Source organism: Hyperolius riggenbachi, chromosome 1 (genome assembly GCF_040937935.1).
Source record: "Hyperolius riggenbachi isolate aHypRig1 chromosome 1, aHypRig1.pri, whole genome shotgun sequence".
NCBI classification, from domain to species: Eukaryota; Metazoa; Chordata; class Amphibia; order Anura; family Hyperoliidae; genus Hyperolius; species Hyperolius riggenbachi.
In genome coordinates this window covers 352,014,013-352,027,091 of record NC_090646.1, presented here as the reverse complement: position 1 = coordinate 352,027,091, position 13,079 = coordinate 352,014,013, and the positions used below count along the sequence as shown (strand labels likewise).

Genomic DNA, 13,079 nt, shown 5'->3' with positions numbered 1-13,079 from the left:
CTTTGACTCTTACCACATCTACAGCCTGTTGCAATCTGTCCCTTGGAATGTGATCAGATAGAAAGGAGCAGTTTTCTTGGAGCAGCAATACAGATTTCAGTCCTTCAGCTGTACAGTCCGCCACAATCCAGCCGCAGTCCCGAGTGCTGAATGGAAATCCACCCTGTGAAACAATAAATGGATGAATATGCTGTCATTTCTATAAGCCAACGTACATTTGCTGCCCCACCAGGCGTGTGATAATTGTTGAAAAGGGCGGGGTCAGGCAACTGCCATCACGTTTCTGGGTTGCTTCAAGGGAATCTCCACTTTTGTCAACAGGAAAATCAATGCCTTTAACGTAGGTCTCTATAATGTAAGTGCTAGGCCCGGTTCGTTCGCGGATTGGAATGGAACGGAACCTAATGGATGCAAATGGATCCAATGTTAACCTATGGATTCGTTCACATCCGTCCGTTTGAACGGATCCGTTCAGCACGATCCGCTGAACGAACCACAACTTTCCTTCAGCAGAAATTTTTCTGGACTGCTGATCCCAGTGGAACGGAAACGGATCCTGAAGCCCTACATTGGGGGCAATGAGAAAACGGAATGTTTCTTCACACTAGTGAAGAAACGGATCGTTCTAGACAAAAAAATCCACTTTGGGGTGGGGGTCTGGGAAGGGGGATGTTGGGAAACGGAATAGAAGCAGCTGAACGGCAACGGAGTGGAAACGTATCCGATGGACCGGTAAGCAGATCAATTTTCGCGGATCGTTTGCCACTAAACTGCAAGTGTGAGCCAAGCCTTAATGGTAATCTTTATTTCAGTTTAGTTACTTTGTGTATACATGCCTATAACATTGATAATTCACAATTAGTAGAACTTACCAGGTGGGGCTGTTAAGGTCTACCACCAATTACTCGTTAATACTAGGCGTGCAAAGAGAGCTACTGTACGAATAGGGTTGCCACCCAGCCGGTATCTGGCCGGCCCCACCGGTAAAATCACTAAAAAGCCGGCGCCGGAATAAAAGTTTCACCGGCATGTTTATCTGCCTGAAAAATTAGCCCCAGGCTCCTAGCTGAGTAACCTGGAGACAGATCTCCCTTCTTTCTTCTTGGATTGGCTGGCCAGGCACTGCCAGCCATTCACCAGTGAGGATTCTCGGGAAGGAGGAGGAGCTGAGCAGACTGAGACTGAGAGAGAGTCTGTGAGCCTTCCCTCCCTGAGCAGTGCGTGACCTGTGACTTGTCCTCCTTGCATGTCTAATCAGCTGCTCAGCTCAGTCACAGGCTCAGCGTGTGTGGAGTTAGAGAAACAGACAGAAGTAAGGAGACACATGTCTTTAGCAGTAAGAGCCAGCAAATGATTAATGTGCTTCTGTGTGAGCTGGCCTGAAATGTGTGGTGTGTGCAGTACCATGAGCCAGCCCAGCCCCCTAGGCAGCAGCCAGCAGTGATAAAGAGTGAAGAGAGGTCCCCCAGATGACTTGTCACAGCTGAAGTGCTGTGTTAAAACAAGGAAGCAGGTACCAGAGTGACACAGTTTCACACTCACAGTGTGTCTCTCTCTTCACCCCTCTCTCTCAGTCTCTCTTTACCACCCCCCCTCTCTCTTTACCCCTCTCTCTCTTCACCCCTCTCCCTCTCTCCACTCGTCTCTTTTCACCCTTCTCTTTCTTTCTCTCTCTCTTCACCCCTCTCTCTTCACTCCTCTCTTTCTTCAACCCTCTCTCTCTCTCTCTTCACCCCTCTCTCTCAGTCTCTCATCACCCCCCCCCCCTCTCTCTCTCTTCACCCCTCTCCTTCTCTACCCCCCTCTCTCCAGAGAGGGCTCTTTCTTTTTCTCTCTCTCTCTTCACCCCCCCCCCCCCCTCTCCTTACCCAGTTTCCCCAACCATCTATCAGCCCCTATCCTCCCTTCCAGACTCTTAAGGTGGCCATACTTCAGGCGACTTGTCAGCCAATTGACCATCCGATTCGATTATTATAATCGAATTCGATGAAAATTGGTGCCAAAAAGTGCATGCCCGACCGACAATGCGACCAATTTGGGGACTAAAATTGGTCGTATCGTCGATCGCACATGCTGCAAGATGTCAGGCCGAAATTGGTTGGTCAGGTGTGTGGTGGTAAATCGGCCGATTTCAGAATGAACAACGAAACCTCGCCGCTGTCTGCGTAATGTAGTGTGTGCATTTATACATTACCTGTCCTGTAGCAGCCTTCCGCGTGGTGTCGGTCCATTTTTCCGGGTTCTAACAGCCACATACACGCTGGCGGTGCATAGGCGGAGACTGCTACAGGACGGGTAATGTATAAATGCACACAAGAGGGAAGGGGGGTTTCACATTTATACAATGGGATGCAGCGGCGGTGCGGACATGGCGGCTCAGCCGATTCCCTGAAGATTTTATGCTGAAATCGGATGGGAATCGGCCTGCAGTATATGGGCAGCTACAACTAGAGACAAATTTATCTCTAATCAGATTCGATTAGAGATAAATTTGTTGCTTTTTTGAATCTGCCCATAATCTGCTGATAAATAGCTACCTTTAAAGTGCCCATAAATGATACAATTCTGCGGCTTATCGTTTCTGTGGTAATCAGGCAGAAATGATAAGTCATACCCATTAATGGCAAAATTCCTGCTAGCCAATTCGATGAGATCGATATGAAAAATAGGTCAATTGCGATAATCTGATCAACTTGGCTACAAGTTATTCGGTCATTAATGGGGCAGGACCATTGCATCCGATCCATTACTGCAGTGATTGGAAATTATCTTTCGGTCATGGAATTGTATCATTAATGGTCACCTTGTCAAAAAGTGCCCCTAGGGGGAACTTACCTTGGGTGGGAAAAGCCTCTGGTTATTAAAGAGGATTCCCCCATCATCCGCAGTAGAGGGGATTCAGCACTGTGACCCTCCAAGATCTCCTTGTTGGCATGTGCATTAATTGCTTCCCGCTCAGGTTCTGGCAGAAATAGCCAAGCCTGATTGGGTCCGATCTACTTTGCAGGCGCCTTGTGCCTGCGCAGTACAGCAGACCTGATCGGGCTCGGCTATTCTCGCCGGAGTTGATGTGGAAAGCTGCTACTGCGCACAGCAGCAACCAGGTCCTAACACTGTATCAGGCTGGCTGAGGAGGATGGAGGAAGCCTCATTTAGGATTCAGCGGCTTCCCCTTCCCGAGGTAAGTACAAACCAGGGGCAATTTTTAACCTTACCGGTGTTCTTTAAACTATTTAACATTTGTATTTACTTTTCTTGTGCTATTTTTGAAAAAGGGGTGTAACAAATCCCTCCCACTTTTAGGCCACGCCCTCCAGGTCACACCCCAAAGCCGGTATTTTCCCAGTCAAAAGATGGCAACCCTATAATGTACGAACCTAGTTTGGTCACAAATTGATTTCACAGAGCTGAATGGCAGCATTTGGCAACACTGGGTGTCATCATCATGTTACCATGAAGCAAAAGACATGACCTGTCATGTCTGAGCACAGCCGCTGCTTTGCTCAGATGTGGCTCCATAGTAAAGCTGCCTTTCCAACGCCCATGATGAGCTCTAGCAAGTGTCCTGCCACTGCACGGGAGCAGCTGACAGGTGGTGAATATGCTGCCTTCACCTTCCCATGGATAAGGGACCTTACTCATGCAGTCTGTACACCAAATAGAGTACTTTTGTCATCATGTTTGTAAAGATGAGCAACAGGGCAGCATGGTGGCGTAGTGGTTAGTGCTTTCGCCTTGCAGCGCTGTGTCCCTGGTTTGAGTCTTAGCCAGGTTAACATCTGCAAGGAGTTTGTATGTTCTCCCCGTGTCTGTGTGGATTTCCTCTGGAGCACTCCGGTTTCCTCCCACATCCCCCCCAAAAAAAACATACATATAAGTTAGTTGGCTTCCCCCTAAAAAAAGTGGCCCTAGACTACGATACATACATTACACAATACATACATACACATATGACTATGGTAGGAATTATATTGTGAGCTCCTCTGAGGGACAGTTAGTGACAAGACAATATATACTCTGTACACTGCTGGGGAAGATGTCGGCGCTATATACTGTAAATACTAAATAGTATAGTAAATACAGATTGCTGTAAATTGAAACGGAAAATTATATTTATTAGCATTGCATTATAAAAGCATTTGGGCAGCTTTAGAATATACTTTTTTTTTTTTTTTTTTTTTTGTAGTGAGATAGTGGAATTTCTCTTTAAGCTGGTTACAACCACCATACAAGGTAGCCTTCAACAACAACAACAACAAAAAACCCATAGGGTCCCCGATGGGAATGAATGGAGATTATTTTAATGTGCTACCTGTGACTACGGTGACCCTGAGGGAAATACACATTACCTTGTTCATTTGCCTGTAGAACTTTTTGTAGTCTTGAGGGTTATCTGGGATCTGCAACAAGGAAATATATACAATGTCATCAGTTTATACTGGTGAGATATCAGCATATTCATCACAGGTTATCAAAACATGTTACTTGTATCCCAGAGGGAACTTCAAATTGGTTCAGGGGGTACTTCTCTTTTTCATAGTCAAATCACCATAATACGTTTTCAGAAGTTATGTAAAATAATGTCCAGATAGACCCTGGCAGCAAGATGACGCTTAGCTCCTGGACACAAAGGGGCCCATGCTAGAAAATCAGGTTTGCTAAAATATACCTCCGCAGACATTCTACTTGCTTGCCACCAAAGGCAACTAGTAGGATTACTAGGATGATGACATCCATTCAGTCGTGTCTGACTCTTGGCGATTCTATGGGTTAGCTCTCTCCATGCTGTCCGATCTTGTACCATTTCTGCCAGTTGCCTTAAGCTCAATCCTGTGTCAGCTTTCATGGTATCAAGCCAAAGCGTTCTCTGGCAGCCTTATTGCCTTTAAAGAGGAACTCCAGTGAAAATAATGTAATAAAAAAAGTGCTTCATTTTTACAATAATTATGTATAAATGATTTAGTCAGTGTTTGCTCATTGTAAAATCTTTCCTCTCCCTGATTCACTTTCTGACATTTATTACATGGTGACATTGTTACTGTGGGCAGGTTATTTAACTGTTTCTAGCTGTTAGACAGCTGAAAACAGCCATTTCCTGTCTGTGAACATTGTTACATTGTGGCAGTTTGCCAGGAGTACCGCGGTATTCAGAGCCTCTTGTAGGAGGGGTTTCAGCACAAAATTAGTCACACAGCGCCCCCTGATGGTCTGTTTGTGAAAATCATTCTATTTCTCATGTAAAAGGGGGTATCAGCTACTGATTGGGATAAAGTTCAATTCTTGGTTGGAGTTTCTCTTTAAGGATTACTATAGATCTACATTAACAAAGAATTGAACATACACTGTGGACAATACAAGTCCAGTTCCAGAATTGGGCACTGACGCTGGAGAGACGAGAGAGGCAATGTTTCCATTACAAAAATATAGATGTTCCAGCAAAAATCTTTTCTTCTAGGCTCCACCCCCTCTCCTTTGTTGCTGTGGAAGTGCCTGTTTGACTGTGGAGATACTGTATGTCCCATGTTGCTCACCCTCTCTTGATGATATACACTTGGCCCACTCCTTCCCATTCATTACTGCTTCCTGCAGTAGTGCAGAGTAGTGATGGCCCGAACCGTTCGCATGCAAACTTATTCGCGCGAACATCGCGGGTTTGCGTTTGAACGCGAACTTTATGCGAGTTTGACCCGCCCCCTATACTACATCATTGGGCTAAACTTTGACCCTCTACATCACAGTCAGCAGACACATGGCTGCACTCCCTCCTGGAGCCCCCACCCCCCTTACATAAGGCAGCAGCGTCGGCCATGTTCTCACTCTGTGTGCTGCAGTATTAGTGAGAGAAGCGAGAAACATTGGAGAGATAGGGAAAGCGATAGTTAGAAAGTCTGTTGGCTTGCTCCTTGCTGATATTTGTTGCTAAAAAGCACCCCAAAACAGCTCTTTTGAGAGCTAATGTTCTTGTGACGTGTTTTTTTTTTTTTTTTTGGTGTGGCCCACTGACACTTGCATATACAGCCCTGTTTGTCGCAGCTGGCCCTTGCTAATTGCTATACTGTGCCTACCTTTTCACTGCATCTGTGTGTGTGACAGCTGCACATTTGTAATACCAGTCTGTGCATACCTGTTCACTGCACCTGTGTAACAGCACGCAGTTTTATATATCAGTCACTGCATACCTGTTCACTGCACCTGTGTGTGTGACAGCTGCACATTGCATTGATACCAGTCACTGCATACCTGTTCGCTGCATCTGCGTGACAGCGCACAGTTTTATATACCCGTCACTGCATACCTGTTCACTGCACCTGTGTGTGTGACAGATGCACATTTGTAATACCAGTCTGTGCATACCTGTTCACTGCACCTGTGTGACAGCACGCAGTTTTATATACCAGTGAGTGTATACCTTTTCACTGCACCTGTGTGACTGCACATTGTATTAATCAAGTCAGTGCATACCTTTCACTTCATCCCCCAATATGAACAAAACAGGCAGAGGCAGAGCCAGAGGCAGGCCACCCGGGCGGTCTGTGTGAGGTCGTGCTGTCGTGATTTCGTGCTGCCCTGGACCAGTGTTCAGAAGGCACATGCCATCAACCCCCAAGATTGTCAGGACGTAGTTGACTATTTAACACAGAACACTTCATCTTCCTCAGCTTCCGCACGGAACCGTGACATATCTTCCTCGTCCTGCTCTGATTCTGGCACCCCACTTAACACTCAGTCGGCAGCCATCAAAGTGCCATCATCTCAGGGCTCAGCGGGGTGAAAATTTTGTTGTGTGTCTGCCTCAGATTAGAGCAATGCCATCTGTACTCTATGCCACCGAAAATTGAGCCGTGGAAAGACAAAGACCTGCGTAGGGACAACTTCCTTACGAAGGCACATAATGACAAAGCACAACCTGCAATGGGATGACCACCTGAGGAAAAGCAGCACACAAAAGCAAAGCCACACACCGCAGTGGAAGATACCAGGCCACAATTATTTCTCAAAAAAGGCGATACCCAAACTGTACCGTGGTGTTGAAAGGCAAGTGGTGTCATCTCTAGCACACAGCGTTGGGTCAAGGGTCCATCTGAGCACGGATGCCTGGTCTGCAAAGCACGGTCAGGCCTGCCCGAAGACCAAGTCAGTTCCCACACACAGCATCTCTGCCTGCACGCCGTGTGACTGCCTGCCCCACTAAGTCGGTCCTCATACAGCATCTCTGCCTGCAGGCCGCTTGACTGCCTTCTCCGCCAACACCAACAGGGTCCAGGACTCCAGGTGGATTTCTGAATTTTTAAGGCCGTTGCTAGCAGCAGCCGCTAACAAAAACAATACTATTTTTTTCTGGTGCGTGTACATGCCTGCCTAATTTTTCTGGCTGCACTGTGGCTGCAACAACAAAACAAAAGGCATGTAAATGTGTCAATTTCCCTTCGTGATCGTTACCTTGCCGTGGTGAAGGGGCTTGCGTATCACAATGAAGCAATGGCCGCCGGCTATATGACGGTGTTGGGGGGCACACCCAAGATAATAAGGTTGTTGCTTTATTGTGGACAGACCAAATTCGATCAGCTGGACAGTCACTGTTGATCTATCATTGAGCTACCTCAGCCCGGCGACCATATGGGCTTGAAAACCGCCATCGCCTGCACTCTCGCTATGGTGCGCACCAGTCCAGCACGGTCATCACTACACAAACAGCTGTTTGCAGTGCGTTACATATTGAGTTTGGTCTGTCAATGTGAAGCAGTACACTAATTACACTACCTGATTGATGTATACACACGCAAGATGTTTTAAAGCACTTTATGCCTCCAATTTAGCAATAAAATGTGATTTCTGCCCTTAAAACCCTGCTGTTCGTCAAAACCGTAATTTTCCCCGGAGTTTTGGCGTGTATCCCACTCCGCCATGCCCCCCTCCAGGTGTTAGACCCCTTGAAACATCTTTTCCATCACTTTTGTGGTCAGAATTAATGTTTGAAGTTTTGAAAGTTTGTCTGCACCATTGAAGTCTATTGCAGTTCGAAAAGTTTGCCTGTTTGCAAACTTTTGCGGAAGTTCACGTTCGAGGTTCGTGAACCTAAAATCGGAGGTTCGAGCCATCTCTAGTGCAGAGTTGAGCTTAAAGTGGACCCAAATTAAAAATACAAGATTTCAGAAATAAAATCTATTTTCTAAATTATAATGCTAAATAGCAGCCTTTTTTCAGCCGCATGATGCCAAATATAAAATATTTTACATTTATTGGAGGAACCCCTCCCTTCCTTTCAAATTGCCGGGATTTTTCCGGCAAACTGGTGGAGTAGATGGTGTCTGGCAATGGAGGAATTGCTAATGGCTGCCCCCAGTATAATCCTAGCTATGAAAAGAGTAGGACGAAAAGCATGCACTGAAATGCTCATAGGTTTGAAGGAGTGTTTATTTATCTTTGTATGTGTCAGAGTGGTGCAACTAAATATTTTTAATTAAAAAAATGTTTGGTTTGGGTCCGCTTTAATGTAGTGGGGTTTTCCTAGTGAGGTAGCAAGCACGGTCCCTGACATTGAATCCCTAACTGACAAATAGGCTGGCTGCATCACATCCCTACTCCCATATCCTCCAGGAGAGGAACATAAATTATACATATCCAACATGAAGTGTCAAACTTACTGTATATGGGCCAAATCAAGGGGGCAGATCTGCAAACTTGGGTGCAAAAAGCTTCCTACTTAAATCCCTTAAGATTGCTAAAGAGGATATTTTAGTCACTCCCTCCAGTTTTGCAAAATTACCTGTCTTCAAATCTCATGAAAGTTTTTCCTGTTTCTCAGAATACCCATGTTTCCTACCTGTAAACCAATATAAAGTATCCAGGTAGGACAAATATTGCATCAAATAAACATAAGGGGAAAATTACTCAGCACATGCCCTTCACTCCCACACAGTACACTGAAGTTGAATACACCCCCCCCCCCCCCCAAATAAATAAATAAAAGCATTACCATCCTTTAGCTCAGTATGGCCAAGCTCCTTAAGCGGGATATGGCCACTACTAGGTCGCAGAGTGAGCACACTTCCATATTTATCACCACAGACAAGCAGGGTATAAGCATAATTTATCAAATACAAAAAAAGACTGCTGAAGTCTACTTCATTCAATGCTTGGACTACAGGTGAGAATGAGTACCTTGTCCCAGGGGCATAACTAGAAGTCCACGGGCCCCCCTGGGGCCCGCTCATGGCCGTGGTGGGGGGACGGGAGGGGTCGCAGCATGAAAGGAGAGCTTTGAATATCAGTGGGGAGGGGGGGGGGGGGGAGGTCCACCCCCTCCCTCACCTCAGGTTCTCCCCTCTGCACTCCCCTCCTGCATCTATATAAGTGGCAGCAGCTATAATTACCTCCATTCACCACCGGAGGTCGCCGATCTGCAAGGGCTTCACATTACTTCCTACAGGAAGTAATGTGAAGCCCTTGCAAAGTGGACCTCCGTGGTGAATGGATGTAATTATAGCTGCTGCCGCCACCGCTGCCTCTTATATAGATGCAGGAGGGGAGTCCAGAGGGGAGAGCCCGAGGTGAGCGGACCTTCCCCCCTCCTCGCTGATAGGCAAAGCTCTCCTCTCATGCTGCGACCCCTCCTGTCCCCCCAACACGGCCATGAGCGGGCCCCAGTGGCTGCTTCCCCTATTGTTACGCCAGTGCCTTGTCCTTAACATTGGAAAAGAGTGCTTAGTAGGGGTATCCGCTACCATTATGAACCATGTATGCTTGTATTGTTGATGGGGTGTCATCCATTAATTGCTATGTGTTGAGTTATTAGGATGGGACAGAAAATTGGCACGGTTTTATGCAAGCTGTACACTAACTTTCTTAAAGAGACTCTGTAACAAAATTTCCAGCCTTATTTCTTCTATCCTATAAGTTCCTATACCTGTTCTAATGTGGTCTGGATTACTGCAGCCTTTTCTAGTTGCACTGTCTCTGCAATAGATCTAATCTTCTTTTCTTGTCAAGCCTTGCCGAGACAAAGAGGGATGCATTCTCTCTGCTGTGATAGGGATAAGTTATGCACGCCCCCTGCAGGCTCTCCTGTGTGTGTACCAGTCACAGGCTTGTCTCTGCTCACAGTCAGCATCTCTGCAAGGCTCCTGGAGCTGAGAAATTTCAAACAGCTGTGAGTGCAGAGAGATCAGTGCAGAGCTCAGACAAGCAGCTAAGGCAACATGTGGGAGTAACATTCCAGCAATCAAGTAACATTTGAAAGGAGCTTCTGCAAAGGCACCTGCTCTGATGATGTATTTCCTGTTTGGCGTCCATCTTCATTGTTTACAAAAACAATGAATAAAACAGTGATTTTATCACCAGGAAAGCAGCGGGAGTTGCGAAAATGTCACATATAGAAAGATTAAAGGAGTACTGTGTTAGAATTTAAGTAGGCCTCAGTTACTTGGCCTGAGTTTTATGTAAAAGGCTTGTCCGCAGTGTATGCCTTTAAAATAGAGGTTTTGTGATGCAGGCAGAGGCATCTCAGTGTCTGCTTGAATAAACAAGCAGATACTGAGAACATCTGAGAACATGTTCCTAAAAGAAGGCCACCGGCCTACTCTGACCTCAACACGTACACCAAAGGAACAGTAAACATAGGCCATGTTTTCTAAATACCAAATTCTTGTAAGTATGTCAAGAGCCTCATTAAATATTAATCGAGTAGGTGGGTATTATGACACCACGAGGGGGCTCAACCAATAGTCTGGTCTAGGGGATGGCGAAGATGATGTCATATTTAACTCTTTCCTATCCGCTATTAAAGATGCGGGACGAGCGGACAGAGGGCAGTCTCTCTCTGATTCCTGCTATGCTTCCTACTTTAATGCTAACTGGAACCTCTAAGTATTTTCATTCTATATGTAATCTGATATAATGTATGCTGTACATAGGTAGTCTAGTGTAGCGTAGTTTAGAAAGAAGGTACCTGATTGACTTCAGCAGGAAGTTTAATCAAGAAGCTTGTAACGCAACATGAAGATTGGCGTGGCTAGGATATGATGAACTGTATCTATCTGTATTTCTGTTTCCTGAATAAATAACGTGAATATTGAAGAAGCCTGAGAAAGTCTATCTCCTGCGTGCTGTGATGAGTCATGTGTGCAACTCTTGCTGATGAGTTGCTGGTGCCGGAAAAAGGTGATTAGAACAGTTTATAACATACTGTAGGGGAAAAAGGAGTTGAACTTACCTGGGGCTTCTAATGGTTCCCCGCAGACATCTTGTGCCCGCGCAGCGATGCTCCGGTCCCCGCGTCTGGCTTACTTCTGGAATTTCCAACTTTAAAAGGCACAGACCGTACTGGGACTGCACAATACACTCCTGGTGACGTCAGCGGGAGCAAGGATGTGCAGGTGCAGTGATTTTCCGACTTTTAAAGTTGGAAATTCCAGAAGTAAACCGGAGGCGGGGACAGGAGCATCAGTGAATGGCTGCGTGGGCACAGGACGTCTTTGGGGGACCATTAGAAGCCCCAGGTAAGTTCAACTCCTTTTCCCCCTACAGTATTCCTTTAATCTTCCTATATTGATGAGGCAGGAACAGTGGTTCATTCCTATCTCCCTCATCTTTCTCACGCTGCTGCGAACAATCTAACTAACAATGCTGCTCTGGCAGTGTAGGGTCTCAAGCTGCCAGCACTTCAGTAGGTCTTTTTGTGGGACACCTATGAGTATTTGTTGTACATTTGAGCGGTGAATGGGCACACGTAGACACTACGCTGCCAGAGCAGTGTTGCTAGTTAAACAGTTCGGCACTGTAGGGATGATCAATTAGATGCAAATAATTTATTTTAACATTCAAATTTCATGTAAATATTATGCAGCTTCAATTTACAGTAAGTTATTCTGATTAGTCCAATTTCAAGCTGCATATAATTTACATGAAATTTGAATATTAGGAGAATGTATTCGCATCTCATAGATCATCCCTATTTGGCAGCAGCGCGAGAGACAACACTGTTCCCACCTCTTCCCCCACAAGTAAATCAGCTGATCGGCATCCTGTTTCTAACTACACAAGCGACAGGATGCACATTTATTAGGTGATGCTTGTGAAGGCTCTGCATACTTTTTTCTTATCATGTCTGTTTTTCTATACTTTGTCCACTGACTCGTTTGCTTATGTCCATAAATTAAAAAATGCTTATTTTGCCATAGTGCCCCTTATAGGGAACCTAGACTGAGAGGGATATGGATGATTCCTTTTAAACCATACCAGTTACCTGGCAGTCCTGCTGATCTTTCACTGCAGTAGTGGTTGAATCAGACCTGAAACAAGCATGCAGCTAATCCAGTCTAACTTCAATCAGAGCACCTTATCTGCATGTTTGTTGAGGGGCTGTGGCTAAAAGTATTAAACACACAGGATCAGCAGGAGAGTCAGGAAACTGGTATTATTTTAAAAGGAAAAATCCATATTCTTCTCAGTTTAGGTTCCCTTTAAAGAAAGGATATTTGCATATGTTTATGCATCTGCATAGTGCACATGTACAGATTAGGTCAGGAAGTTGATTGAACTAATATGTGTCATGCACTTTTCTACTGCAGGACTGAAAAAGCATGGAAAGCTAATAGCAGTGGCCACATAACATGCACTAAATCAGCTACCATGTGTTTGTGTACATCCCAGTTATTATTTATCGCTATCTAGGGTCAATTTTAATGGGATGGGGACCATTAACCAGGGACTCAAGTGCTGCGAGTTGAGAGTGCAAGTCATTACACCACTGTGCTGCTCTGGTAGTTTTTGGTCACCTAAATTCACAAACTACTAAGCAATGTTATTGAGCTGCCCCCTAGTGTGAGTTGTACCTGTGAGATTCGCAGAAATTCATGCGCCTTCTCCAGAGCCTTGTGGAACTGCTGCTTCTTGTGAGCTCCAGCCTGCAGATTTAAGAAAGAAGATGTATAAAATAAGAACAGGATATATCTGTACTGTATATATGTTGACCATTAATTAATACAAATATGTTATTGCCTAGAGGTTTTATCAGAAATGTATTAGGACAAAAGTTACTGCAGTTACTGTACCTCTTTTAGGCGCTCCGAACTTACTGT

The 13,079-nt window shown here is 45.4% G+C and overlaps 1 protein-coding gene across 1 annotated transcript in view; it reads right to left on the bottom strand.

Moving 5' to 3' along the window:
• LSS (lanosterol synthase) overlaps positions 1-13,079 on the bottom strand; it is a 97,131-nt gene that overhangs the window by 48,167 nt on the left and 35,885 nt on the right. Inside the window, exons 13-15 of the mRNA XM_068234120.1 lie at positions 12,834-12,905; positions 4,350-4,400; positions 14-163 (exon numbers count right to left, since the gene is read on the bottom strand). Coding sequence (XP_068090221.1) covers positions 14-163; positions 4,350-4,400; positions 12,834-12,905 — 273 coding nt within the window. The remainder of the gene's footprint in view (positions 1-13; positions 164-4,349; positions 4,401-12,833; positions 12,906-13,079) is intronic.